Source organism: Hakea prostrata, chromosome 10 (genome assembly GCF_041222555.1).
Source record: "Hakea prostrata isolate BN-2017 chromosome 10, UWA_Hpros_2, whole genome shotgun sequence".
NCBI classification, from domain to species: domain Eukaryota; kingdom Viridiplantae; phylum Streptophyta; class Magnoliopsida; order Proteales; family Proteaceae; genus Hakea; species Hakea prostrata.
The window spans coordinates 50,089,045-50,116,901 of record NC_142609.1 but is presented as its reverse complement, the minus strand read 5'-3'; the positions used below and the strand labels follow the sequence as shown (position 1 = coordinate 50,116,901).

The following is a 27,857-nucleotide window of genomic DNA, read 5'->3' as shown; positions in this document are numbered from 1 at the left end:
GCCATCTAAATTAAGATGAGCATGAAGAATAAAGTATAAGAAGACTCGAGAACATCAATAATCATCAACTTAAGCTCAAGCAAGAAGACTTAGCAAATTAGGATTTAAATCACTTCATGTACACTCAGATGTAATTGCACTCAATTATACATACATTATGTCATTAGATTGACCTAGGACATGTTAGGATAATATATGAGGCTTAGGATTGGCTAGAAAAGCCCTAAAACCCAATCAAGTCCCTGAATGCACATTACTGTGCACTCTGTACTTCATACGGACGTCTGTCTGGTCACAAAGAGCCAGACAGAATCCGTCTAGCTATAGCAAGCCAGATAGACTCCATCTGGTTCTGACTTAAGCCCAACGAATATTTTTTAAACAGCTATTTTTTTTAGACGGAGCTCTGTCTGATTGAGATGGACATTCGTCTAGACTGAAAACTAGGAGAAAAGTTTATCTGTTTTCTATCCATTTGGAGTTGGGCTAAGGCACTCAAAGGCCATCTATATAAGTCTAATTCACCCCTTTTGAGACTGAGAATCTTGCCAATTGATCAACTACTCCCCAAGTACTCTCAAACTCTCGAATTACAATAAATCAATTGGGCTTTGTCTTTCATCCTCACTCAACCTTGAAGAACATACCAAAGTATTAAGTAAGCTTGGGAAAACCAAGCTTGAGGTGATTGAAGACAATGGGGGTGTATTTATTTCCATTTGAGCATACACTCTCATTCCATCACACTCGCACAAGAGGTAAAGTGTCACACCTCTTGTTAGGTAACATCCTTCTCTTATATACTGCTTGTTTTCAATTCTAAGTCTAGGTATACTAGAATTGGTTTTGGGGTGCTCTTGCCAGTAAACAAAGATTGAAGAGGGTGCTCTTGCCCTAGGATAAACAAAGATTGTAAAGGGTGCTCTTGCTCTATTGAACATAGATTGTAAGGGTTTGAATTCTACGTATTGTATTGAAAAATAATCACTAGTGAAAATCTCCCTTGAGGCCAAGAGAGGAGTGGACGTAGACTTGTAAAGTCGAACCACTATAAATTCTTGTGTTGTGATTGTTTGTTATTGTTTTAATTTGATTTAAATTTTCAATTTACCTTGAATTTGTAATCAAACCGAAGAATGAAGAATTCCACTAGTTGCAACCTAAGCACCCCCCCCCCCTCTAGGTTGCCTTAATAGCATGGATTAGATTCTTACATGATCTTGTATGATTATTAATTTATCCATGGCTATCGTGTGTACAATAAGTTTGTATGATAATGATCCCCTCTCCTTTCCTTTAATCATTTGGTCTCAATACTAGTATCTGACCCTATATCTTTCTAGATGGTGGTCAAATACCCATGACCCTCAAATATTGCATGGATTAGATTCTTACATGATCTTGCATGAATTATGATTATTAGTTTACGCATGGCTATTTCGTGTATACAATAAGTTTGTATGATACTAATGTTGAACATATTAGTGTCATATTTTCATGTCAATATTCTCTAGGGTAACAAGGGTTTCATGTTTTTTCTTCTTGTCAATGCTTAAGTTCATCCTTATTCTCATAAAAGATTCTCTTCTTATATCTTTCTATTATATCTTTCTATTTGATCTTTATGTTTGTATCACGCATTGATACTTTTCTTATGCATTCTCACAAGTCTCTCTTTTTCTTTTTTTTCCTATATCTTTTATTGCTACACTTGTTTTTTTTTGTTTTTTTTATTGGAGTTCTCTTTTTAAAGTTACAAAATAATTTGTGGTTCTCATAGCCTTAACTAACATGCCTTTCTTGATTGATTAGCCTAAAAAAGAATTGCTTTATATATATATATATGGATTCACTGGCCCATAACTTCTATTATGGATGATGTAATGCATTGCATTGTTTTGATCATTTGGGATTAAATGATGATACCTCTAAATCCATCCTAGCTCCATTGCAGTGATAGAAGCTTCCACTCACTAGGACTCCTTGTAATAGTATATATGGCTCCACTAGACTAATAGTGAGAAGTTAAAGAGTTCGACGCTCCTTGAGATGCATAAATGTTTGGGATACATTGCCAATCAAGTATCAAAATCTGTTAAAACCATTGGCAAAAGCATCTGATAAGATCTCCTAACTTCCAAGTCTTGCTACAGCCCAGCCAAAAGATTTGAATTCAATCACGCTCGTGATTCGCAGTTAGTGCCCCCAAGGTTCAAATGCAGGTGCTCCCTCCTAGATAGGATGAGCATGAGTTCCAACAAATACAATGAATGTGTGCGTGCGAGGGCGTGTGTGTGTGTGTGAGAGAGAGAGAGAGAGAGAGGAGCAGTCAGCAAACATTAAGAAAAGTAGTGTTCCTCCCAAATACCACATAATATACACAAGAGTTGCACCCTTTCGGAATTTACATGATCTCGGTTGCTGCATTTCCCTAAAACTCAAGACGAACTCAGCAGCATCAGTTGTAACTACTATTAATGAAATATAAAAAATAAAAATAAAAACAAAACAAAAACAAAAAGGTGAGAGTGAAGGACATGTGATAAAAGAGAAAACCAACCTACTGTGAGATCTACAGCAATCTTGTTACATTCCAACCAACTCCAACGAAGTCACTTTCCTCAAATTTCATGGCCTTCGAGGTGACGGGATTGACCTCATATAAACTCACGAGTCAGTCTCAAGATGGAGTGGGTCTTGCTAAGGATGACTCACCCAATGAGACAGAGGTCAGAGACGATGCCCATACACGGGCATTCTTCGCACCATTCTGGAAGTTCCTAGTCTTGGATAGCCTCAGCTTGCTGAAAACCCTCTTCACATCAATCATATGTAGGGCACGACCCAATAACTGGCTTGTCTCACCAAAGATGCCCAAGTTCAGGTGGGGGATGTATGAAATCCAGAAAGCCTTGAAACGAGACAACATTGCTGGGAAGATGTGGATCAATCCTTTTAAGCAGAGGAATAATACACCTAACAACACATAGGGTTCCCTCTTCAGGATTTCCTTCACTGAAAATCCTTCCTGAAGTTGAAGGGTTGTTTCATCACCTCCAGATCGACTTGGTTGATCGACAGTGAAATATCCTACTGGTTTAATTCCTGATTTTGAGGCAGCAAATTAAGGATTCCTCCAATATAAACTGAATTAAATACAAAATAAACATTCATTTCAGAAGATCCCAACCTGTTGTTCTCATATAGAACTCTATGAGAGAGGACAAATCTTTTGGACCACCATATCGTACCCTCATGGTCTGGTTTACTAAAATTATTGCAGGCAAGCTATGAACTCCATACCTAGAAAACAAACTATAATAACAAAAGCAGATAGTGAATCAGTAGAACTTTAAAAGTTTTAATCCAAACCACTAACATAAACAACAATAACTATAAGTGGAAACTCTAGTCTTTCTTGATGGCCCAAATATCAGCCATGTCACAGACCTCAGCTTGCAGGATTGATGGGAATGTTGTCAGAGTCAAACATCTCTGTTTGGTAACTGGTAAATTTCAGCCAAACCATATTTTATCACATTTATTTGTTCTTTTTTGAGGTGTGCATCCTATTTTCCCAAGTGGGAAAATAAACCTTCGCAAATTTAGTATTGCATCTTTAGAGCAAGCATTGTTCAACCATGAAAATACAAAGGCGAAAATTCTAACATGATGGTACCATAGAGATGAGACCCAAGAGTGCAAGAGAAAGAGGGGGGGGGTGAGTTTCCATTCAACTGTAGGTAGACAGAGTTACAGTTCAACAACTTGAGCAGCAGATGCAGAAAGAATCAAAATATCTATGAGTCGCCAATCAAAGTGCCGCTTTATCCAAGTAACTGTTGGATTCGCCCATATCAGCTCTCTATGTGACTCAGGCTTGAACCACTGTTGGACCGATCCGCCAGACTAGGAAACACTACCACTACTAAGCAATGAACCCTATGATACCCCAGACACACATTTTGGCTTTGGACACTCGATGAATCCCCCAATAAGTGTTTCCAGTTCAGATTTCTACTCAACAATATGCTGATTTAATTGGGAAAAAAAATTTAAAAGCATTCCTTACCATGAACCAATCAAGATAACCTAATGATTGTAATAGTCGTGCAATCAAATAAATTTACCTCAGGTATATTATTAGTGGATCTCATCGAAGAATCAAACTCGACTAAAAACAGAGCATAACAGATTTTGAGGCATAATCCTCTTACCTTGGCGAGGCCGAAGATTGTTCAACTGCCAAGTGTTTAATTTGAGGAAACATGGAACTGAGAGCATCAAATGTGGGTAGCACCTCATGTGAAAAAGGACACCAGGAAGCATAGAAGAGCACAGCAGTATTCAGATTCTTTTGGCTGGAGCTAAGAGCTTTGTCAAGTGATTCTCCATCCACCTTGAAATGGAAACCAGCCATGTTAAATTAAAAATAAAAAAAGTTCCTTTACTAGTAACCGAAAGAAAATTAATTCAACTGCATTGTGAAGCCAACACAAGGAACCTTCACAGTTTTATTACAACAAAAAATTTCTCAAGGGCAGACCTAATGCTGAGTGGATACAACAAATGCAACAGCTAACCTAAATATAAATCCAGATAAAATCTTCAAAGAGCAGAAGAAAAGCAACTAGGTACCGGCAAGGATTTTATGTGTATTACTGTAATTTAGAATACTCTGGCATTTAAAGGAAACCAAATTAGTGCTATTTAAAAGAAATTAGAGCACATGCACAAAGAGTCTAACTCCAATTTCCTGGCATAAGACCAATAAAATTAAAAACCAACCAACACTATTACGAAATGGGATAAATAAAACCCCACAGGATACATAAAACTCACCAGTCACCAGTAAATAAAAAATAAAAAAAAAGGACCAAGAACAACAACAAAAGGCAATCGAATCAACCCACTCCCCCCACCCCCCAACCAAAAAAAAAATTAAAACAAACAGACAATCACCTCTTATAAGAGTGTGATATGTAATGTATAGATAACAAAAATTCCAATGCAAAATGTCCAAGGACCAATTACACAAGGTTCATAACATAGGCAGCCTTAAACCTACTTTCGCACAAAGGCTATTTCCAAACTCAAACCCATGACCATGTGGTCAAAATAGAGCAACCTTCACCCTTGCACCAAGGCCACACCTAATTACATATAAAGCATCCTATAATTAAAAACAGCAATAGAAAATATTTAAATCCAATAACCCATTAAAATAGGGTCATGCTTGGTGTAATCAGTCAGTTACAGTGAGCATGTAACCATTTTGCAATAATGAAATTGCCCTCCAGACTCCCTGGTTCTACAAGTGGCTGTATTTGTTGATGGTACTAGAGAATTGAGGGAGAAATCTGGAGCAGGGTCTCAAAATATTCCTACTGCTAAGAGTGCTCACAGTTATAACCAGAGAGGATCACTGGGAGAGCTCATCCATGACCAGAGTGACTTCAGTGAAACTGAGTGAAGATTCGAACCAGCTGACGTTGAAAAATTAGCAGATGAATTGTCATTATGGATGAAATGCTACAAGAACCCAAAGACCAGACCTAGCAGCCTCTCCCTGATATGCAAGTCATGCCCATGATCATACCCCCTGAGCAATGTGCTTTCGTTCAAGGGATGTCAAAATATGACCTATGATGGGGACATCACACCACGACCACCGCCCACCACTCATTACTATCAGAAGTGGAAGTGACAGAACCTTTCATGTGATCGGCTACTAGAGAGGGTCATCTAGACCTTTAGGCTCATGGTCCTGACCACATTTATTTTTGCGTATTAGTATTTAATATTTTTGAGTCATTTTGTAAGAGTAGTATAGTGTTTTCATTCCACAATTTGGAGTCATCAAATTTTATTTTATTTCCTTGTGTTATTGGGGGTATTTTTGGAAGTCCCTTTTTATTTTATCTTTAAATATGTAACCACCAAAGAAGGGCATGATTTATGAAAGAATTAGAAAGATACAACTGCTGCTGCTGCTCTCTCCCCTGGCGGATCCAGCTCTTCCCTATCTCTCACAGGTAATCTTCTTCGCCCCTTTCACCCTTGTTTCCCACCAGAAAAATTCCCCTTTCTTTCCTCTACAAAGATCTACTGTTATTTTCTTCAAAGAAGCCATATTTTCTTTCCTGGAAATTTTTTTCTTCTTCCCCAAACCTCATGGCTGTTCTGTGTTTCTGCAGAAGTTTTTCTCTCCTTGTTTCTTACTTATCTTCTGCAGTTCTTCCATATGTTACGCTGCATCATATCACAGTCTGTTCTAGCATAATACCTGCTATACTGCCTTGCTGCCTATTGCTCTCCTTTCATCTTACACTCTTGCTTTGCTGCTAGTTCTCCTTCCCTCTCTTTCCCCTTGATTTCTATTCTTCTTTAATTTCTACCACAGTTCAGTGTCTTCTACTGCTAGTGCTGCCATTCATACTTGATTGCTGGTTACATATTTCATATTTATTGTTTTAGTCTTATAGATGCTTTCGGATAGGTTTAGTCCTGGTTTGGGTGAGACTACGATTCCATGTATCTTGAACCACATTGGATTAATAAAGTGTATCACTTGTTGCTGAAATTTTTATTTCGTTGAATGTAACGCCACACCCCTCCTTGCCTGGTAGTGTGGATTGATCTAGAAAGGACTCCCAATTGTTCTCCTAAGTCTTTGGTATTTGCATGTTACTTATGATCCTACTTGCTGAATTTTAATTCCATTATTGTTCTCGAAGTGTGAGGTCAGATATGTGCTGTGCGAACACCCCCCCCCGCATGATTTAGGATCCTGTACCTTGTAGAATACCCGTCTCTAGGGCTGTCCTACACCAACCTAGGCCCACAAACTGGCAGAGGAGTTTCCCATGTGGCTAGCCTAGTATAATGAGCCCCTATTGAATCTTTTGAACAGTGCAGGAATTTTCAACTTATCAACTGGTTGGGGGGGGGGGGCGGTTCCCTGAAATTTTAGGCCAAAATCATTTTTGGGAAGGAGAGAACAAAGATAAAAAGGATAAAGTTAGCAAAAGACTGCGGCACTGTGCAATCCCATCATAATTACTTTTGTTTTTTCTAGTCAAATTATGGTGCAGACCCTGCTATGGTGGCCTCACAAAAAGGAAGTAGAGGAATAGAAAGAGGAAAAGGGAAGGAAAAATGCCACTCAGAAGCAACCACACAGGACACAAACTCAACTTATTCCACTTGAATTGAAAATAGATTCAAATGCAAGCTAACAAAGAAAACCTGGTCAATTAAGAAACAAAATTTAACAAGGATCCTCTAAGGTTCCTAAACAACTCCATCTCTTGCCGTGTCCCTCCTAAATTGCTTGGGTTTCTCTTCATGTATTTCCAAATATCCTGGGTGGGGGGGGTGCCCTCGGGCCCCCGCCCTCCTTTTCCCTTGTTGTGTTCTGCGCTACGAACCTGGTCATTGCTTTCGGTCCTCTGGTTCCTCCTCCTCTCTTGCCGTGTTCCCTCCTTTGCTTGGGTTTCTCTTCTGTTTTCCATTCCTGGGTGGGGGGGAGGAAATGCCACTCAGAAGCAACCACACAGGACACAAACTCAACTTATTCCACTTGAATTGAAAATAGATTCAAATGCAAGCTAACAAAGAAAACCTGGTCAATTAAGAAACAAAATTTAACAAGGATCCTCTAAGGTTCCTAAACAACTCCATCTCTTGCACGTGTATCCACTACCTAAAATTGACTTGAGGATATATCATCTTCAAAATAAAGTAAATTTCCAAATATCCTATGTTCATCTCTATCTGTACACCCAGGAGGGTGTGCGTTGGTCCAAGGCAGTTTCTCTTGCATAAGTTCCACTGGTGTTGAGGAAAACTTCCCCATGAGTTTTGTAAATCAAGGAATTGAAAGCTCAAGGGGGCTATCAGCTCTATATCTACAAGCTGAAGAAAATCCGAAATATGAAGCTTTGTGGCTGCATTGGATACCATCATCACTAGATCCATGATCTTCTAGTCTTCTTTGGCCACTGTGTAGTTCTGATTGAGGATGCATCACCAGTGCTGCCCTTTTAAGCTTAGAACAAATGTCACCAACTAACTCGTGAAGAATTTGTGTTTAGGGCATGTGAAAAGGATGTAGTTGCAGATCAATGAAGCTTTTTCAGTCTTCTAGCCATTCACAACCCAACTTAATAACACGTCAAGGACAATAAACACTCCACAATGAGCACATATTCAGAACAAAAATTTGACAAATCAAATAATCTTGTGAGTGAATAATGATCTAGCCATTCTTTCATAACATCTCTACTACATATTTTTATGATAAAAAACAATAATTTGCCTCTCATCAATTAACAATATAGCATTTTTCCATTGAGCAAACAAACTCTAAATTTGCACACAAAAGAATCCATTCCCATGGTTTGTATTTGGAATCATTATGGACCCCAAAAATGCAAGAACACTCAAAAAAAAAAAAAAAAGGTGGTAAAACAGTAAATAATAGGAATCTAAAAGGGAATGGTACAATGGTTAACAATGGGAAACAGAATAAATGACTTCAATGGGACACATGTTACATGGGGAGGGTATTCTGGTAAGAAAGGAAAAAATAAATAAAACTAAGCAAGTTAGCATAAGTGGGGAGGGACAAGGTGGGAAATTGGATTAGAAAAGGAAATAAAAGAAAAGGATAGGGAAGTAAACAGGGAAATAAGTTAAGTGGAGGGACAACGGGAAAAGGGAAAAAAGATAAGGCAGATTAAGAAAAATTATAAAATAAAGGAAAGAAAGGGAACAAATACAGAATCGCGGGTGGCTAAACATAGGATTTAGGGTTCTCTAACTCGAACAAAGGAAGAATATTGAGAAAATGGCAGAAGTGGGGAAGAAGATGAAGCTGGATTTTGACCTTGCAGTGAAACAAGTTGCACTAGCACCTTCATATAACAAGCTTATAAGGAAAGACAATGAGGCTTCAAACGCTGGAGAGAAATCAAGCTGCAGTCCACATTCAATGGGAATATTGCTCAGTTCAAATGATTTTATTTGTTCACAGTGAATGATGACCAGAAGTGGTAACCAGGTAATAAACCTTTTCTTTTTGGATATACCTCTTGCTTCTCTTCTTCTTTTTTTTCTTTTCTTTCTTTTCTTGGGTGGGTGGGGGGGGGGGTGTCAACACAATGTTCTCAGCCTTAGACCTCCCCAACGATGTTGGAACTTGTTAACTATGACCGGGAACAAACCTTCAGATATCATTTAAGAAATTTCATTTCATCACATCTCTGTCTTATTTTTCTTTGGTACAAGATCAACACATTTAATTTTTATTGTAGATCTTGCTGCCTAAAATGATTTAAATTGCATGTCAGAATCTATAGTTTTATCAAGCATGCAAAATCACAACAAATGTGAAACTTAAGAGGCAGAAATAGTGCACAACAAAGGCAAATGCCCAGCTACATATTTGATCTATCTCCATCGGATCTTTCATAACTCCATGGAGACAAAAATAATGACCAATTTCAAAATTAGACTTTCCCATAGCTATAATATCCCTTGCACTTACATGAATGCTGTTTATTCTAGCATTTAAAAAGCTACAAAATCAAAACCATATTTTCTCGTCAAACAATCAAATCTGAGTCATCTTTGACCTGCTCCTTGTCAGTTGACCACCTTCAGTAGGCACAGGATCACTACTTAACAGTGCACCTTGGCAGTTGAAAAAACACATGCCAAACCAACTCAACAAACATTCCCATTGGTATTGGTGCAAGTCCTAATTCTCCTTAAATATATTTCCACAATATTCTTCAACAGGGTTTGCCATTCACCAATTCTTCCCCTCACAGTGGGGGAGGGGGTCCAAATGGAAAAATATCACTAATGCAATTTAACCACTGATAAGTCTGACACAATAAAATAGGTCCATGCAGCGTACATTTTACTGAAAACTTCATTTCCATCTGAAGACAACATAAAAGACTCATATTTTACAAGAAAATAAAAGACAACATCATTCAACTAGCCAGTTTACAACAAAAATGTACCCGGCAAAACTCAGGACAATCGAAGTAACCCAAAAATCCACAATGACCTTTGATAAACTCCATGTCAACCTCATGAAATCACGAAGCACAGAGATCTTCAGAAAGTCAACTTCATCAAATCATGAAGCAAAAATGTCTTCACAATTTTAAGAAAATTAAAGCAAAAAGTTATTACCAACTACCAACCATATTATTTGAGAGTATATCCAGGAGAGTGTTTATAAAAATGTGAATTGAATTCAAAAACCACAAAACTGTATAAGAATATAGTCCTCATCCAGGTCCAATATAAACGACCTCAAGGAAATTGAATGGGAGCTGAAAATCAGCTTGTCAGTAGTAACCTGAAAGCTCAACTAATAAATCACAATGATCTAAAAGAAATATGAGAATTTAGTTGATACTCAATTGACCAAAAGCCTTTTGAAGTCAACCAAAACAGGTTTGGGTTTTATTCTGATTCTATATTTCTCAGGCCACGGATCCCCTCCTCCAACCCAACCCACCAAATGAAAAAGGGAAAAAAGAAACTTGAAACAAAAAGAGGGCAAGCGATATAAGACCCTAGAATCTTAACATGTAAACCTAATTTACCCAATATCATAATTTAAAGGAGAAGGAAAAAGAAGAAGAAGAAAAATCCCATCGTTCATGTCCCCATATTCTGATAATCAGGGGAAAATCAACTACTTTACTTTCGGAACACAATTAGGGGAAGGAAGATAATTCTAGCAGAGAAAAAATATAAACGGGCAACGCTTTAAAAAACAAAGGCAGCAACTTTTTATCCCATTTCATATATCATGTCCGAACAGCAATCGTAGCAGAACCCACAATCCAAATAGAAAAAAACAAACAAACGATAAAAGTCGGAAAAGAAATTGCTTTGGTAAAATAACAAACATAACAGACGAGTTATTTGGGTACCTCGATATGTGAAGAGCGGGAGATCGCAGCAGGGCACTGAGATTGAAGATTGGTGAGAAAAAGATACGATTGAGGAGGGCATACAGAGGAAGACGATGCAGCAAGGCAAATCGTAGAAATGCAAAGAAGAAAGATGACAGAAACCGTAGATATCGCCATGAATGGAGAGGCAAGGCAAAAGAGAGGTCTACAGAGAGAGAGAGAGAGAGAGAGAGGAATCTGTGTGACCGTGGACAGGCAAAGAAGACAAGGGAAAGAAAATCAAACTCTATTTATAATTTTTTACTTCTGGTCATCTTTTATTATTATATTATCATATTTAATGTATGAAATATATTGTGGAGATAAGTTTAATGTTCGTTCCTCGAGCCCCCCCCCCCCCCCCCCTTTCCGGGTTTTTTTGCCCCCCCCCCCCCCCCCCCGTTCGGCGCTCGCCGGAGATTCCTAACCCACTTCGTTCTGGAACTTTTCACGGGGGGGTCTCTAAGGCCTGTTCTCCCCCCCCCCCCACCACTGTGGCTAATGATCAATCACTTGCGAGCCAGGGGGGGGGGGGGGCCGGGGGGGGGGGGGGGGGGGGGGGGGGGGGGGGTGGGGGGGGGGGGGGGGGGGGTTTTTTTTTTTTGGTGGGGGGGGGGGGGGGGGGCGCCCGGGGCGGCCCCCTTTTTTTCCCCGGGGTCCCCCCCCCCCCTTTTTCCCTTTTCCCCCCCCTTCCCCCCCCGGCCCAACCTCTCACATTCGAAGGTCGTCACCCGGTTCAAACCTCCACATTTCTCACATCCAACTTTTTATATCTCGCCTTACCCAAAACAAAAAAAAAAAAATTATATCTGGCATTCATCATCGTCATCAACATCAACATCATCATCCAGGGGCGTTGGTGGTGCCACTTGGTACAGGAATCTTTCATAGTCTAGATCGAGGACCTTCTCCACCACAAAATAGTGGTAAAACAAAAACCCACTAATAAAAAATAGAATCTAAATGAAGCCCACTTAGATTTATAGTTGAAATGCATTAGGAGAGCACATCGTTCATTATGGGAAGCTGATTCATATAATGATGGCCAAATTGGACTTAGGAGTTAGGACTCGTCAAATTGGAGGAACCGATACGCGAAATTGGTCTGGATGTAAAAGCCAGTTTCTAGAAGGTTTTGTCCATTGTCTTTCATCGTATCATCATCCATTAGTATTAGGATTGATCTCTGCTGATATAGATTTGAATCAACAATGTATGTAGATCCGCCATGATCAATATACCTCATTAAACTATGACTGTACTTTCAAAAGCCAGGACAACTTGGCCATTTAATTTTATCAAGTTTGTCTTCAGGGTTATAGAGATATCAAAAACTGCCTGGCAAGTCGCACCTTTATATTTTCCTTTATCTTCTTTATGAACTCATTTTTTTTGGCTTCGTCAACTCTTTATGACCTATCATCTACAGCGAACTTATAGCTTGATTTGTTTGTTTAGACATCAATTGAACAAAAACCAACCAGAGTTTCTAAAAAATTATCAAACGCCCAGGAGAAGTTTGATTGACTAAATGGCATTTGATAATGATAATATAGACTGCACCGCACGGGGGGGAAAATGGATAACGAGACAATCAAATAATTGGAACCCGTCCCAACAACCCCAGAATCAACTTCTACGTATGAAAATCTACTAGATGTCCGGACTCCGGAGAGAACCCTTGATATGAACGGACCATATCGTACCGGATAATCGCTGGTACGAACGAACCACATCGTACCAGATCAATCAGAGTTTTGTTTTCAGGTATGTAATGGGGCTGATGGTCAATTCCAAAGTTGAGTCAAATCGACGGTTCTATCGGGGTGCACTACCATTGATAGAAGGGATCTAAAGGGCATCCTGGTCATGGCGGCCGGGTGGGTTTGGAAGGTGAAAAAACGACAGGTCATGGACTCATGGCGGCCGGGTGGTCCTTGGTCAAATACCAGTAGAGACTCAGAAAGGCACTCAAAAGACAACATGATCATTTCAATGCCCCTAGGGCTCAGGCATTTGAAACTGGCAACCTGCAACTTCACCCTGTTCTTCTTCACCACACCACCACCACCACACTACACTACACCAGATTTGAGTTGTTGCTTACCTGGTATTAATATCAATCACCTGAGGACTCTGAATTCTAGAGCAGCACAGTAAACCATTTTCTTTAGGAGTTTTACCAACTGGGTTGGCAGATAAAATTAAAAAGGATCAACTGAAAGCATTAAAGAGATCGCGTTCCAACAGCCAATGAGAGTTTTATCCATGTTCTATGCCACACCTCTGGTAAAACCACTGCCAAGACCAAACATCTTGCATGGGGGATGCTTTCCAGATATCCATATCCTTCACACTACAGATAACTTTTGTCTCCAAGTAGTATAAACATGAAAATAGATCAGCCCCCATCTATCCCTGCTGCGACTTCAAGCATTCTCCATTGATGCAGGTCCCACTCTTCAGTGCATCTCTGAGCTTTCCATTTAGACCTACAGTACCATCCAATTCCGTACAAGTATGTTTGATTGCAAGGGGAATGAACAGCCGCAAGCAATGTTACTGGGGTTGCAATGTCAATAAGAAGTTATATCCTCCAAGTCACTTCCTTCCTCTATATATTAGAGTCATCCATAAGACTATTGAATTCTATTTGCACCTACTGGGACTATACGGACTATTAAAACCATTACATAAAAGAGAAACATACTGGGACGCAATATGACAATTTTTTATAATTGGCAGAGTTGCCAATCTCAAATAATTCAAGATCAATATAACAGTTCTGACAATTCCATTTGAAACTTTGAAGTAAATCAAAGCAGAAATACCTATACAAGGTTTAGTCATACACTCCTCGGAGCCAAACCAACTAATCCACCTTGCAAGATGGTTGCTTTACCACTCATATGTCACAAGTAATAACAATTATCACATCAGGCAGATACATAATCAATTAAAAAAAAATGTCATTCTACCATTTCTAATCAGTCATACGTTCAAATCTTTCGGGTTTGGGCCTCCACGAACCAATCCAAGCCAGAGATCTCTGTTGCCTGCGAAGGCAGCCCTCTTTTGCCCTCCCAGGCAGCCATCATTTGCTCTTAAAGCCATTGGCTCATAAACATTCTTCCTTCTACATGTGAATAGTGCTGCAGTTTGAAGCAAAAGTAATTTCTGTATTATGAGGATCAAAAAGCCCAAGCAACCAGTTCTTCCTTAAATACGATGAGAGGTGTGCAATTGAGATTTACATATCACGACTGAGGTGTGATGTGTGCTTAGAGGTAGAGCTAGAATTATCCAATAGACATGGAAGCAACTTTGAAAATTAAAGCAGAATGATGCTTGAATAAGACACAGATATGCCTAAATGGGGTAGGACCAACACACAAAAAACTTCAAATGCATAGCTAAAGTTTTCAATCAAGCCTTCCAAAGTATAATGTTTTTATAATGTAGGCAGTGATAAGACCCATCTAGAAAGTAGCAAGGACTGCAATAGTTAGATAACAGCACGAATTCCCCCCCCCCCCCCCCAACAAAAAAAAAACCGCAAAAAGGGGGAAAAATTAATACTGATAACAGAAACTTGAAACAAAGAATCTCAATTTAATGAAGTAAACTTGAAAATCAACCCCCGAGCATTAAGTTCTACTAGTTTAAGCTAGTAAGAGCTTTACCTTCATGACTTTCTAAGCTTTGAAAACTGCAACATGAAAATCATCACTAATACAACAGATATATCCTCAGATTTACAAAATAATGGCCAAAAAAAGGGGGAAAGAAAACAAATTAGAACAGGAGATAGGGTAATGCTGGGATTACAAATTAAGTAGTAGTCTGAGCTGGGGCAAGAGAATTAAGACTGGCTGTTATCCTAAGAAATATAGGTGAAAGATTTTTACAGTTTTAAATTTGAGGTTGGCATCAACTTAAACATGATAGAAAAGTTAGGCATTGGTTGCAAGTTTTACTTCAAATCATTTGAAGATGAATAATTCCAACAAACAGCAAGATGTAAGTAATTGTAAAAGAAAATACAATGGAAAACTCTAAGAACAACCGCTGCTTCAAATATTTGGAAGATTAATATCAAAGTCCACCACAATGAAGCAGTTTTCCTCATATCTGGTCATGGGGGCTTACATGGTCTGAATTGACCATACAGTCCATATATCCAACATGCTTTCAGTGATCCATGTGCTTGCACATAAACAACCAAAGAACTAAAAAGTTACTGCTATACCAAGTGCTGTACGTGTGGAGAAGAGGTAAAGGAAGGTTCCAAAAAGTACCAAGGAAAGCATTGAAATTGCTGAGATCAAGCTTTTGAACTGCAGTAAGTTCAACAGAGGTTGCATCATTGACTACTCCCTCCTCAAACACAAGACTATAAAGCAAGGGTGTCTTGTCTTGACTGAGAACCTTTGCCACAGCAAAGACAGATATCAGTAACATATCATATAATTGCCTTGGTCATATAAGGACAGTTTGACCAGTAGGACCTATTAAGTAACAATCTATCAGGTTCAATACTTACACAGATTGGGAATTTGAAAAAGTTAACTAGGTTGGACCTAGGAATTAACATGTTCAGACACTCAGCTTCAATCTACTATTATAAAGTAATATAAGTAAAATCAGCATAACACCGTTTCTGAAATCTAAGATTTTATGTGATCTAACAACCGTAGAGGCAAGAGATGATACCTGACTGACAAGCAATCGCCTTGTGACAATGAAATAATATCAAAAGTCCCTAGGGAAGCAATTAGAACATCAGCAATCTGTTATAACGCGATAATTTGTTGGGAAGAGATGCAAAAACAAACAATCATTCGAACCCACAACAAAAACACATATGGAAAAGAGAAGTATTAGAGAACAACAGAAGGAAATATATAATCCACCAAACCGGCCCTTTAATCTTACAAGCACAAAGCAGATCAGGGGGTTTATGCAACCATATCAATCATGTATATGAAAAGCATGCAGAAAGCACTCTGCAAGTAGTGAAATTTGCAAGATCTACAGTACAGCAAAAGAATTTCCATAGCAACATGATTGGCATTGAAAAATTCATTGAACGCAATGGTAATCGAGACCCCAATGATAGTTGTCAGTGTCTACGCAATTCAAGGTGTTGGAAGGGGCCTGGGTACATACCAATGTCTCAACTCTATGGACCCAATATCTACACAGACTCTGGGCATAAAGTGACAGATATCAAATATAATCATTCCTTACAAATTATCCAACACACTGCTAGTGATAGTAATCTTCTAAAGATTCCCACTAGAATGGATGCCACATAAGCTAATAATTCACAAGCTCTTTAGGCAGTATCTAGTTCACCCTAAATAAAGGAAGAAAGTCCTTTACATGTCTAGCATCCTCACGTTGAGCATTAAACACAAATTACTGCATATGAAATCACTAATACACCAGAACCCAATTAATACATGGGAACAAACTCTCCATCCGTGAAGGGATTCTGTTCAATTTGTGATATCTCCAGATTCTGAAATATCCCAGAATCATTTATGCTTGCAAAGAAATATTTGCTTCATTCCACTATTCTAGAGGAATATAAGTAAAATCAGTATAACACCGATTCTGAAATCTAAGATTTCAGGTGATCTAACAACACTAGAGGCAAGAGATCATACCTGACTGAGAAAGGAGGGAACTCTGCTAATTATGAGACATTGAGAGTTTCGATCAAACAAGGAGAGAAGCAGACAGCAAGAAATTCATCCGTTCAGGAAGATTAGGAGAGCAAAAGAAGCCATCCAGAGAGAGAGAGAGAGAGAGAGAGAGTGCCTGAGCTTGATCGGGAGAGAGAGAAGAAGCTGATGATCCCAAGCGAGAAAGAGGAAGAGGGAGAAGTCGAGAGTTGAGGGTTTAGAGTCGAGCGATGATTTTGGTCGGTAAGTTAAGTTTCCATTTTTATTTGAAATGTATAAAATATCTTACTTGGGAAAAATATAACACTTGCAACCAAACATCTCAATTTGAATTAAATTTCACTTCACATCAAAGTATTTGCACTTCCTTTGCAAACAAACAAACTCTACACAGATAATGCCGGAGATCAGGACTAATGCTAAGGCCCACCATTGGAGCGGGCAGTAAGGCCCATGAGCCTGATAAGTGATAACATATGCCTAACCGCAAGCTGAATGCTTGTCCAAAAGAGACACTTGTAAATTTGTCATCCAGAAATCAGGATCATCACTGTGCCATTTCTAATAGTCCAGCCTGTTTAGGATCCCGCTCCTCTCTTTGAAGCGTGCCAGCCAAATGAGGCATCCAACGGCAGGGATTCTGTGCACACATCACCGTTTGCAAGCTGAGATGTGTGAACGACGCACCAGCCTTCGTCAATGTATCTCTATGCTTTCCTCATAGAATTACGGTGCCTTTGCCTTTCGGTTCATTGCAATGAACCATACCTGAGAGATGAGAAATGCCATGGCACATTGCTGCCTGCTGGTTAGATGCCACCAGTTGATAATACAAGCCTTTACAACTGGCCAAACCACTTGTCCACAAGACTGACGCTCATAAATTTATTGTCCAAAACCAGTTCTGTGTCATCTCCAAGTGATAGTCAATCTCTTAGGCTACTTCTATCAACATAGAGATTGTGCATTTTACCACCTGTTATCAAACATGTCCTAGCTTGTCAGTTTAAACCAAAAACCAAAAACCAAAAAAAAAATAATAATAATAAATAAATAAATAAATCACAGCTTGGCTCAAAAACCTAAGAGCTAGTAGAAACTATTCAATGAACCAAAATGATCATATCAGCCAAAAAGTTGGGATTTGAGTGGATATATGTAGTGCAGGTCCTGTAATCATATGGAAAATTTATCATGAATTGACAAAACCATAGCTCTCTTTAGCATGCAAACGGCATTTTCACCATCACTACAACAAGTCTTAGCCTTTACAAAATCCAACTAAATAGGGTTGGTTACATGGATCCTTTCAAAGCAAAGCCGTTGCCACTACCACCAAGAAAAGAAATGAGAGATATAAATCTACGTTCACAGTTACACAAGGCATAAAGGATAGATGATTGAAGACTTCCATTTCATTGCAGAGATTATATCCAGGCAATCTGCAACAAGAACAGTCCAAGCCATTACAAAGGTATCCAGCTTCAATAGGCCAAGTTTAACATTAAAGACGCTATTGTTTATGAGTCTCCAAGCGGCTTCCAGCAGCTTGCAAGGGTACACTATAGCACAGAAGACCATGTTGGATCAGCAACTAAGTTTGTTAATAGCAGGCCTGCACTGAGAGGGGTGGGAACCTGAAGAAAATTCACAGTATCCAGCAGCAGGAGAAAAATGACAATGCATAAAGGGGCAAGGAAAGAGGAGCACTTACACAAATCACCAGCCACACAAGCTCTTCACAAACATAAACTCAAGGCAAATCTATTCTATCTGGTTACCAGTGAGGAATTACATCATACATAATGAAAATTAAAAAATTTCTAAAATAAGACCAACTCTCTAACTAGAACTTTAGTTCAAATAAGGAAACTTCCAAAAAAAAAAGGGAAACCAATATCCTACATTAATTTCTAAAATAAAACAAATATATTGTTTCCCCAAACAACATAATTCCTAAATTCTACTAGACCCAGACTCAAATTGGACCTGGTTCATCTCTATCTGGAAAGCCAGCAGCATTTGGGTCAATCCAATGCAGCATATCTGCATTACTCACTCAATCCAATTTTGGCCCATCCTGCTGGCTGGGTTGATCCAGAGCCATAACCTTCTTTCTTAGTTCCATCTTCATATCTTCAATTCTGTCTATCAGAATCTCAACATAATTGCAGCAAGCTCCTTCATACATAGCCCTACCCTCACTCATTGGAAGATCAAGTGCAATTTTGATTTGCACATTTTCTATAAAATTCGATGTTGTGCCATATCTCCCAGTTATGCCATATCTCCCGATTCCTTCATCAGAACTGACTGGGGTTTTCAGCAGTTTCTCCATTCCAAATTAGGTTTGTGGGTTATTTACAACTAAAAATATAGTCTCACATCACTTGCATCTTTTAACATTTGACTTCAGGAAATAAAGAGCATAGACATACCCTGCCCAATGGCAAAGCCTTTCATCTAATATTATCCCCGACTAAAAGAAAGGGACCTGTTCTCTTCTGAGCTGCATTCATTTTATAACTACAGACTAACATTTTTCAGTGACTCATTCATTTGATTCATGGACACAAATATTAAGGGGATTGAGTAGGGAGATGATGATGGTCTCAGCCATCATAATATCCCTTCACACATTAAGATTACGATTGTTCCCAACACACATGAGAAATGAATATATTCACACATTATTGGTGTTTTATATGATGCATACGGTTAGGCCAATCATGCCCAAGTGGAAGATGTTGACCAGTGTGAATCAGGTTCTCCCAACATCAAAACCCGACCTGAGCCCCAACGCCACTCTAATGTTTCATCTGATCCTGCACAATCATTTTCTACTAAAACCCAGCAACGATCATTTCCAAGTGACAGTCCAATTATACTCTGAAAAGTATTTAAGTACAACAAGGTAATGCATGTCTAATGCGAAGTAATTAAAGAAACGCCAATAAATCTATTCACCTAAACAATCAACAAATGAGAAACAACATGACAGTTGAGAGCATCCCTTCTAACCTCGTTCAAAACTATCAAGCGTGCTGTACTTGAAGCCTTGGCTGCAACTTTTGGAGTCTCGTCAACAACTCATGGCATGAGATATTCACTCCTTTTGGTGCATCAAGTGAAAAAGTGGGGAGTGATTCTATGATCTTGTGATTTTCTTCATCCGTACAAAGACAATTCAATATAGAAGATATTAATCCCATGTCAAGAGCAACACCCTTAGTTGCCATCTGATTAAGTAAGTTGATGACTTCATCTTTATCACCCTTGGCACTAAATCCATTTAACAGTGAATCATATACAATGGCATCTGGTGACAACCCACGAGCAATCATGTTGCTGAACATATTTTTAGCCTCATCCAAGAACCCTGCCTTTGAAAACCCATTTATCAATGTGGAAAAAGTCACCAAATCAGGAGCTAAACCGCTTTGAAGCATTTCCAAAAGCAATTCCTTTGCTGCTTGAAGATCCCCAATTTGAAGCGTTCCATCAATAATGGTATTAAATGAAATCACATCAGGTTCACACTTTGCATCCCTCATTTCTTGGAGCAAGCTCCTTGCATTCTCTAGATTACCTTCCTTGCACAAAGATGCCATCAACGTGTTGTAATCAAACAAAGTTGGACATAAACCCTGAGCTCTCATTTCAGAAAAGAGCCCTTTTGCAGTACCAATCATTCGCATTTTGCATAACCCATTAATCATGATACTATAGGTGAAGGAGTTTGGGGAAAATCCCAAGCCAATCATCTCTTGCCAAAGCTCCATAGCCTTACTGGCATTTTGTACCTTTAAAGACCCGCCAATTAGCAGGTTATAAGTGATCAAATTACTGATATTCTTCCTCTCCACCATCTTCTGATGAATCCCGATGGCCTCATCAAAACGGTGTGCATTACATAGCCCCTGTATTAGCAAGTTAAAGGTCATAATCTCTGGCTTAACATTAGGCATACATTCGACCATCTTATTGAGTAGATCCATTGCTTCATTCATCCTCCCCGTATCACAAAGCCCTCCAATTATTGTATTGTAAGTCACTACATCAGGCATTGTTCCCCTTTGTGTCATTGTGTCAAACAAATTCAATGCATCGGACACCAAGCCCTCTTTGCAAAGTCCATTAATTAAGACATTATATGATACAATGTTGGGCTCTTCACCCTTCTCTATCATGGAAGCCATCACTTCCATAGCTTTGGTAGCTCTCCCATCCTTGCAGAGGCCATCAATCAAACAAGTATATGTTATGACATCTGGAACAATGCCAGATTCCATCATGGAACCTAACATTGCTGTAGCCTCTTCCCAGAGTCCCATTTTGCTAAGACTATGCACCATGCAACTATAGGTAACAACATTTGGAGAAATTCCTTTGTCCAACATCACATGCAATAGCTTCTTAGCCTCACCCACTTTTCCACTACGACAAAGGCCATTTATAGCTGTAGTATATGCAACAACATCTGCACTGAGACCTTTTTGAAGCATCTCATATAAGAAGGCCACTGCTTCATCAACTCTGTCAGCCTTAAATAAACCATTCATTAGAGTGGTATATGTAACCACACCTGGGCAACAGCTCTCTGCCTCCATTTCAACTTTCAACTCCAGAGCTTCTTCCAACTTGCTTGCCTTGCAAAGCCCATTGATAATAGTGTTATAAGAAACCACATCGGGAGACACCCCGATTCTCCCCATTTCCCGGAAGAGTTCTATCGCCCAGGGGACCTCACCACTCCAGCACAGTTCCTTTAGTACGAGGTTCAACAAGTAAACGTTTATGGTGTAGCCCAACTTCAGGACTAACCCTAGGACTCCAAAGGCGAGTTTGGGCTTCCGAGCAAAAAGAAAACAGTCAATTAACGCATTTAAGGATCGATAGTTCGGCAATATCTCCAAGTTGGTCATCCGCTGATATGCCGAAAAAGTCAGGTCATACTCTCTACACTTCACGAGGGCATCAACAAGTGAATTACAGGTTGAAGGTGAGGGATTTAAGCCAGAATCGATGGCACGATTGAAAAGGGCAAACACTTCCGCAACCCTGGAATGGGGATTCTCACGTAGGGATCTAATACTAGTCTCCAGCTCGATTCTGGGATCACTGGAATCGAAATGATCGTTCCGTGCCAGACCTGAAATGAATGAAATGCGAACGCCAAGGCCATGGCAGCCATGAGGGGGAAAATGAAGATGACAAAGGATCGATTTTACAATCATTGGTCTCTATAGAATAACCAGCAGAGATTACCCACACACCATCACCCTAGATGGAGAAGAACAGAAGAAAGCATGGAAGTTTTACTGCTGCTTGCTTTCGAACTCGTGTGAATCCAATTTCTGCAGAAGAGCTGTGACACTGTTCGCCGTCGACGCTCTGAAGCACAAGCCAAATTTTAGAATAAAATGAAGAAAGAAAGGGATAATTATTGTTGCCCGCTACTAAAAAGACGTTACTCTTTTATGAATTTACTGTTAGCTTACCTAAATTCTAACGGTAAAAGAAATAAGTATTAGAATTCTTCATTGGTCAAGAATGAAAATGGTTTAGTGACATTTGTCGACAATAAATTGTGGAATGAAAAATAAGTTTGGTATGTCAAAATGAAAAATTGCTAGAAAATTAATACAAAAAAAATCCTATTGTTAATCAAAACACATCAGTCGGTATTTTTCAGATTGTTAACACCTAAATTGTTAGGAAGTTAAAACAATGACCGATGAAAAACTATCAGATCATTATCTTCTGGAAATACAATGAAACAATCGTGAAAAATCACAAAACAGCTACTCTACAACATGATTCAACTCTAGAATCATCATAGTTATATTGTCATTGAAATGAAGATTTTTCATAGCAATAAATCAAACCGCCATGGCAGCAATGCTAGGAAAACATCTGTTAGCCAATTAATCCGTTTGAAATTAGAAGTCTAATTGAAAATACTAATCACTATTTCACTTATCATTTAAAGCACATGATTCAGTGTGTCCTTTCTTTCACTTACCTTAGGAACGGTCAACTGAAACTCGAGGCTTTTGCAGGGGAAAAGTCTTTGACGTCGGTCGATCTTTGAGGCCCTGCTTAGTCTGCTAACCCTTGGAATTGCTGATGAGCTTTTGGGCTGTGAAGCTTCAGGTCAACTAAATATGTTCATTACCCAAACAGTTTAAAATAAGATCAACAACGATCAAGGAAACAGAGCTGAACCCAAAAATTCGAAAACCAAAAGAAGCGATTATCCAAAACGTGAATGACATAAATCGAGCCCGTATCACCATGACCAGACAAAATCAAAAGAAAAGAAGGTTTGAGAAGCCGCCCGTTGAGAAGAATTTTTCCAACAAATGTAAAACTGCTCAACGATTCCAGTACAAAAAGAAATGAAATAAAATTAAAAATAAATCCTTTCAAAACTCCGAAACAAGAAAATAGAGAGAACTAGAAAAGAAATTCATAAATGTTGATCCACCTTCGAAGTTGAGAAATTTTTCTGCACGAATTGAGAGCTTCCGACAGGGAAAGAGGGTTTGAGAAACCGCGGTAGCCTTGAAAAGAATTTTTCCAATAAATGAGAGCTTGCGGTAGGGTTTGAGAAGTGCGTTTATAAAATAATGTAATTTTATTGTTATACCCCTGTCTTAACTTTAAAATTTCAAGTATAGCCCCGCATAAATGGGAAGAATGACTTCTCATCCATAATCCATTGTGGATTTTGAAATTTTTTCTATTATTTTAAGTAAAAATAAAAATGACAATGGACGCCAAACAATTTAAAACAATTAAAAAATCTCATAATAGGCAATGAGAATTGATACTAGTATTATTATTTTTAGGAAACGCTAGCTTAAAAAATAAATAATAAAACCTAAAAAACAACACCAAATAAGAGGCTAATTTCGATGGTCAAGTACTAGGAGCTTTTCCTTGGAACCAAAATCTGATATCACAAGCTAGAGACGGAGACCTTTAGTTGCTACTATTAAAAATCTCTGATATAAGGCAACGATCAAGATCTCATGTATGTGTCGATAATGAGTAATTTCCTTTGCAGAAACAAATACAGGCACCTTGCTATCCTATGGAATGGTAAGAGTATAGAGATACTATATGACATGATTTATTTCATTTAGGACAATTTGTAAATACTCCATGGCTAGTTCTTGGTGATTTTAATGACATATTAAATTTTCATGAAAAAATAAGAGACATACCTAAACACAAACACAACTAGATAGATTTAGATATGTTATTCATGATTGTCATTTACATTAAGTAAAATGTTTTGGTGTGAAATTTTCTTTGTCAAACAAGAGTTAGGGTACAACTCTTATTAAAGAATGTCTTGACAATGTATTTGTGATCATAATTATTTTTTTTCAATTATTTGGCAATATGCATGGTCACAGGTATGCTATAGTGGACTCTAACCATACACCTGTTGAGGTCACTCTTGAACCTTCTAGAAGAAGACCTGTGAGATTTCAATATGAAATAAAATGCAAAGATCACCATGACTTTCATGATTAGCTTCAACTATGTTGGCAAACCTTAGCAAATGGCTCCCCATCTTTTAAGCTCCATAGGAATATTTAAGAAAATTAAATATTGTTCAGTCTTTCTTAAATGTTGGAGCAAGGCTACCTTTCAAGCCAATCTTTAAAAAATTCCAGATTAAGCTGCAAATTAGGCTTGGATATTGGACTGAGGTAGAAGAGACCACGGCTGTTGCAAAAAATTATTAAAGTCTGGGTGGAGATACAAGCATTTTGGAAATGAAAGATTTTGATTTTTGGGGGTGGTGGAGCTTGTAATTGGAAGCAAAGGGGGATTGTGATCCGATTCAATTGCTAGTAGTTTTTTTGACAAAGAATTTGGAAAAAGAGAAAACCAATTTGGGCTGACGAAAATTTTGTCCAAGCCTTTTAGAACCTTTTGGGGTGGTTTCTTTTATTCGACCACATAAAAGATTTCCATTCCATGTGAAGGAGGTGATATTTTTTAGTTAGTTTAAGGAAGGCATGAGAGACTTAGTTGAGGGAAAAAGGAGTGCTACCAATTTATTCATTTGGGTTTAGAACCTTATTGAAGTCACCAATGATGAAGAAAAGTTATTGAAGAGTATCGATGAAGTCATTCAGGGTTTTCCAAAAGGAACATCTACCTTCAATTTTGGGGGGGAGCATACACAAAAATGCAAGCTAATCCCTTAGTACTGATTGTAGCATTATGTTGATCTGTATTTTTATTCACTTTTCTTTGGATGATCAGTTTAGCAAGTTGATCCCCGAACGGAGTATTGGATTTTAATATATTTCTTCTATTTCTCCTATTGAACAACAAATTATTAAGCATAATGATTGGTACACTTACTATAGGCTCTTTATTTTTTTTTGGGGTAACAGAAATTGATTTAGAGTTTGATCATCTCATGGTGGAAAGTAATTGTCAACAGTTGATAAGCATCCTAAATTTTTAAGTTTCCTAATCATTTTGGTCTATTGAATATTATGGAGGATATTACACACCTCGATCTCTTCTTATTTTTCTAGATTGTTAGTTTTCACGTTGTTCCTAGGGGATGCAATACAGTTGTTCATTCGCTAGTTGGGAAGACAATTTCCTTGATAGAGAGGACCAACTCATGACCAAATTTGGACTTGGGTAATTCTGACACCTTGTCTTTTTAATGTTCTTGAAAATGAAAGCCGGTTTACCAAAAAACAAAAGAAAAGGCTGGAGATGTAATTTTATTACTCAAAATAGCCAAAGAAGAACACAAGGCTGCTTTATTTATTTATGATAAGGATAACATATATAGCAGACAACTCAGGAACCGCTTCTTAATATTTCTTGATATCAAATAGATTCAGCTTCACTTATATGTAGGAAACAGGATGATCATCTCAACTACTTTCAACCAATCCTGCAAAATGATGAAGAAGAGGAATCTATCAAAACCAAATTAAAAAAAAAAAAAAAAAATGTAGAAGAAAAGGAAGCTCATTTAATTTAGTGAAGAGTCCATGATATAAGAGCACAGCACTAAAGTATTTTAAATACGTACTTGGAACAGTCTGTGGTGGCAGACACAGTGAAGGGAAGGCTGATTCCGCATTTTCCCGGGAGAGCGGTGGCTGCTGCAGTATTAACATTTAACTGCTTGGCTGTGGACTTGAGGCAGTTACAAGCAGCCCTTGTGTCAGAAGTAGTCGATGCCGCAGCTTTAACCTTGGAGGCTCCACTGCAACAGCTGGCTGATGGATTCCCAGAACCACTCGTGAGGTAGCTGAGACAAGGTGACAAGTCCTTGACAATGTCACTGCATGAAATTGCGGCCTCTGTAGCTGGGAATGGGACTAGCAAGAGAAGCAGCATTAAAGCAGCCGCCGCAGCTGAGGCTCTTAGACTAATAATAAGTGACTTCTTCATGATAATGCTGAGAAGAAGGAAACTGATTAGAAAGAGTAGTGAAGAAACTGATCAGCTATATGAAGTTGATCAGTGAGCTTGCCTGCCCTTTGCAGATGCAAGGGTTCTGATCTATCTAATTTATAGCCCAATTTGGAGGATGGAGGGAAGTCTGCAACAGCAAGAAAAGTGGGTAGATTAATTTTTTAAAATCAGGGTTAATTTGATTGAGTGCAAGCTAGCAAACAACAAACACTAAATTATCTCTCAGATCTTGTTGAATCTACTACATCCTTTGCCCTGGTACCTAGCTTGCAGGCCCACGCCGACAGCAATGATTAGACAAATTTTCTGGCCGTTTGGCTTATGAAGTTATAAACAGTCAATAATCCTTTCTTTCTTTTTTTTTCTTCTTTTTTCACCCTCAACTATCCATTGTGTTTGAAAAAAAGGAATAGCTACCCCATAACTTCATAGAAAGAAAGAAGGTTAACCGAAAAATGAAAAGAAAAACATCATACAAAGAAAGTTCACCCAAAAAACAAAGAAAACTTCTTAGAGAGAACAATTTATAAACTAATAGAGTGGGTCAATTTTTCTGGTGAATAAGGTAGCATTAGCTGTCCTTTACTTATCCCTCAATTCGATACATAATAGTTGGTAAACTGTGTTTGACAAAAAATTTTAGGTTTCACGTTGGAGACTTGAACCCTTTATCAAAATATAATGGAGATCCACCTTCAACATAACATTTTCAGCCTAATTTTTATTTGGACTAATCATTTTTATTCCAAAATGATATTTTATATTTCATCACCTTTGTGGCATTAAGAAAAGAAAAATTAAGATTATCTATCATTTTTATGATAAAAATACTCTTATTATTATTATTATTATTATTTTATCTTTCTTCAATTGATTGATAGTATATTCAGTTAGAATATTATTTTAATACCTCTGTTCAAGGTTTGAATAAGTTATAGACAGGAAATTGAGAAGGTATAATTGCATTTTGATTTTGAAAAATGATGATTTGTTCTTAGTTGATCTTTTTGTAAACCAGGGAAAGGTAAATGTAAAATTTTATTTTATTATTTATTAAAGTTGACTTGAGTTAAACCCGAGGGTCGGTCTAAATGAAAATTACCCTGTTCTTAATAGACAATGTTTCTCTACGTTGACAGGGTTAACATAATCTTTTTTTTTATTATTTTTTATTTTTATCCTGGATAGAGGGTTGACATAATCTTTACATCTGTGCCATTCCATTGCATTAGAAAGATACTTCCACTTTGTCATCAATAAAAGATGAGAATGTTGCTTTGAAATTCAAACATTGTCATAGTAGAAAACTTTTCTCTAGCAAATAAGAAACAAAAAGTTTAAGAAAAATATATTTGAGGTAAATGGGTTTAATACTCTCATCCTAAAGTAACGTAAATTGTCCATCTAAATTCTTTTAGGTGTTAGATATTTTATGGTCACTTACATTTTCCTCTTTGCACCTCATTTCCTATTATTTTCGCTAGAGGACTCAAATGTAACAAAGCTACAAGGATAAATTGAAAAAAGAGTACTCTCAAAATTTGGACATTGTCATGTTTAATCCATTATGAAAAGCATTGAAATTGTGATTCAGGGGACCTTATTATGTCGATTACACAATCATTTAAAATGAAGCTATACTTCTAAGGCTAATGAGTTAGGTTGGGGTTTATTGCAATGAGTTTGATCGTATTAGTTCATTGAACTGCTG

General features: G+C 38.1%; 3 protein-coding genes across 7 annotated transcripts; all 3 read right to left on the bottom strand.

The window, feature by feature from the left end:
• Positions 1-1,448: 1,448 nt before the first annotated feature.
• On the bottom strand, positions 1,449-11,185 carry LOC149003793 (5'-adenylylsulfate reductase-like 5). The gene is made up of 4 exons (XM_089136300.1): positions 10,962-11,185; positions 4,218-4,399; positions 3,191-3,315; positions 1,449-3,105 (listed from the first exon to the last, which is right to left on the bottom strand). Exons 1-4 carry the CDS (start codon positions 11,118-11,120, stop codon positions 2,681-2,683), a joined length of 891 nt encoding a protein of 296 aa, XP_088992426.1. The 5' UTR covers positions 11,121-11,185; the 3' UTR covers positions 1,449-2,680.
• Positions 11,186-13,061: 1,876 nt separating this feature from the next.
• Positions 13,062-23,272, bottom strand: LOC149003792 (uncharacterized). 5 transcript variants are annotated; one of them, XR_016170121.1, is made up of 6 exons: positions 23,163-23,272; positions 22,698-22,833; positions 19,694-22,066; positions 15,696-17,648; positions 15,281-15,410; positions 13,062-14,134 (listed from the first exon to the last, which is right to left on the bottom strand). XR_016170121.1 is itself a non-coding variant. In XM_089136299.1 (4 exons), exon 3 carries the CDS (start codon positions 21,907-21,909, stop codon positions 19,708-19,710), a length of 2,202 nt encoding a protein of 733 aa, XP_088992425.1. In that variant the 5' UTR covers positions 21,910-22,066; positions 22,698-22,833; positions 23,163-23,272; the 3' UTR covers positions 14,540-17,648; positions 19,694-19,707. The 5 variants fall into 5 exon arrangements, 1 of the variants encoding a protein (XP_088992425.1); XR_016170120.1 differs by having other exon boundaries at positions 15,281-17,648; XR_016170122.1 differs by lacking the exon at positions 15,281-15,410.
• Positions 23,273-25,407: 2,135 nt separating this feature from the next.
• Positions 25,408-26,200, bottom strand: LOC149003791 (non-specific lipid-transfer protein 4-like). The gene is made up of 2 exons (XM_089138544.1): positions 25,758-26,200; positions 25,408-25,616 (listed from the first exon to the last, which is right to left on the bottom strand). The coding sequence occupies exons 1-2, from the start codon at positions 26,120-26,122 to the stop codon at positions 25,607-25,609; spliced, it is 375 nt and encodes a 124-aa protein (XP_088994670.1). The 5' UTR covers positions 26,123-26,200; the 3' UTR covers positions 25,408-25,606.
• Positions 26,201-27,857: the final 1,657 nt, after the last annotated feature.

Coding starts and splice junctions, on each gene's coding strand:
- LOC149003793 (XM_089136300.1), bottom strand. CDS start 11,120: ATGGCGATATCTACGGTTTCTGTCATCTTTCTTCTTTGCATTTCTACG. Junction 3,316..4,217: donor CAATCTTCGGCCTCGCCAAG/GTAAGAGGATTA, acceptor TTGTTATTATAG/TTTGTTTTCTAGGTATGGAG. Junction 3,106..3,190: donor GTTCTATATGAGAACAACAG/GTTGGGATCTTC, acceptor CCTCAAAATCAG/GAATTAAACCAGTAGGATAT.
- LOC149003792 (XM_089136299.1), bottom strand. CDS start 21,909: ATGATTGTAAAATCGATCCTTTGTCATCTTCATTTTCCCCCTCATGGC.
- LOC149003791 (XM_089138544.1), bottom strand. CDS start 26,122: ATGAAGAAGTCACTTATTATTAGTCTAAGAGCCTCAGCTGCGGCGGCT.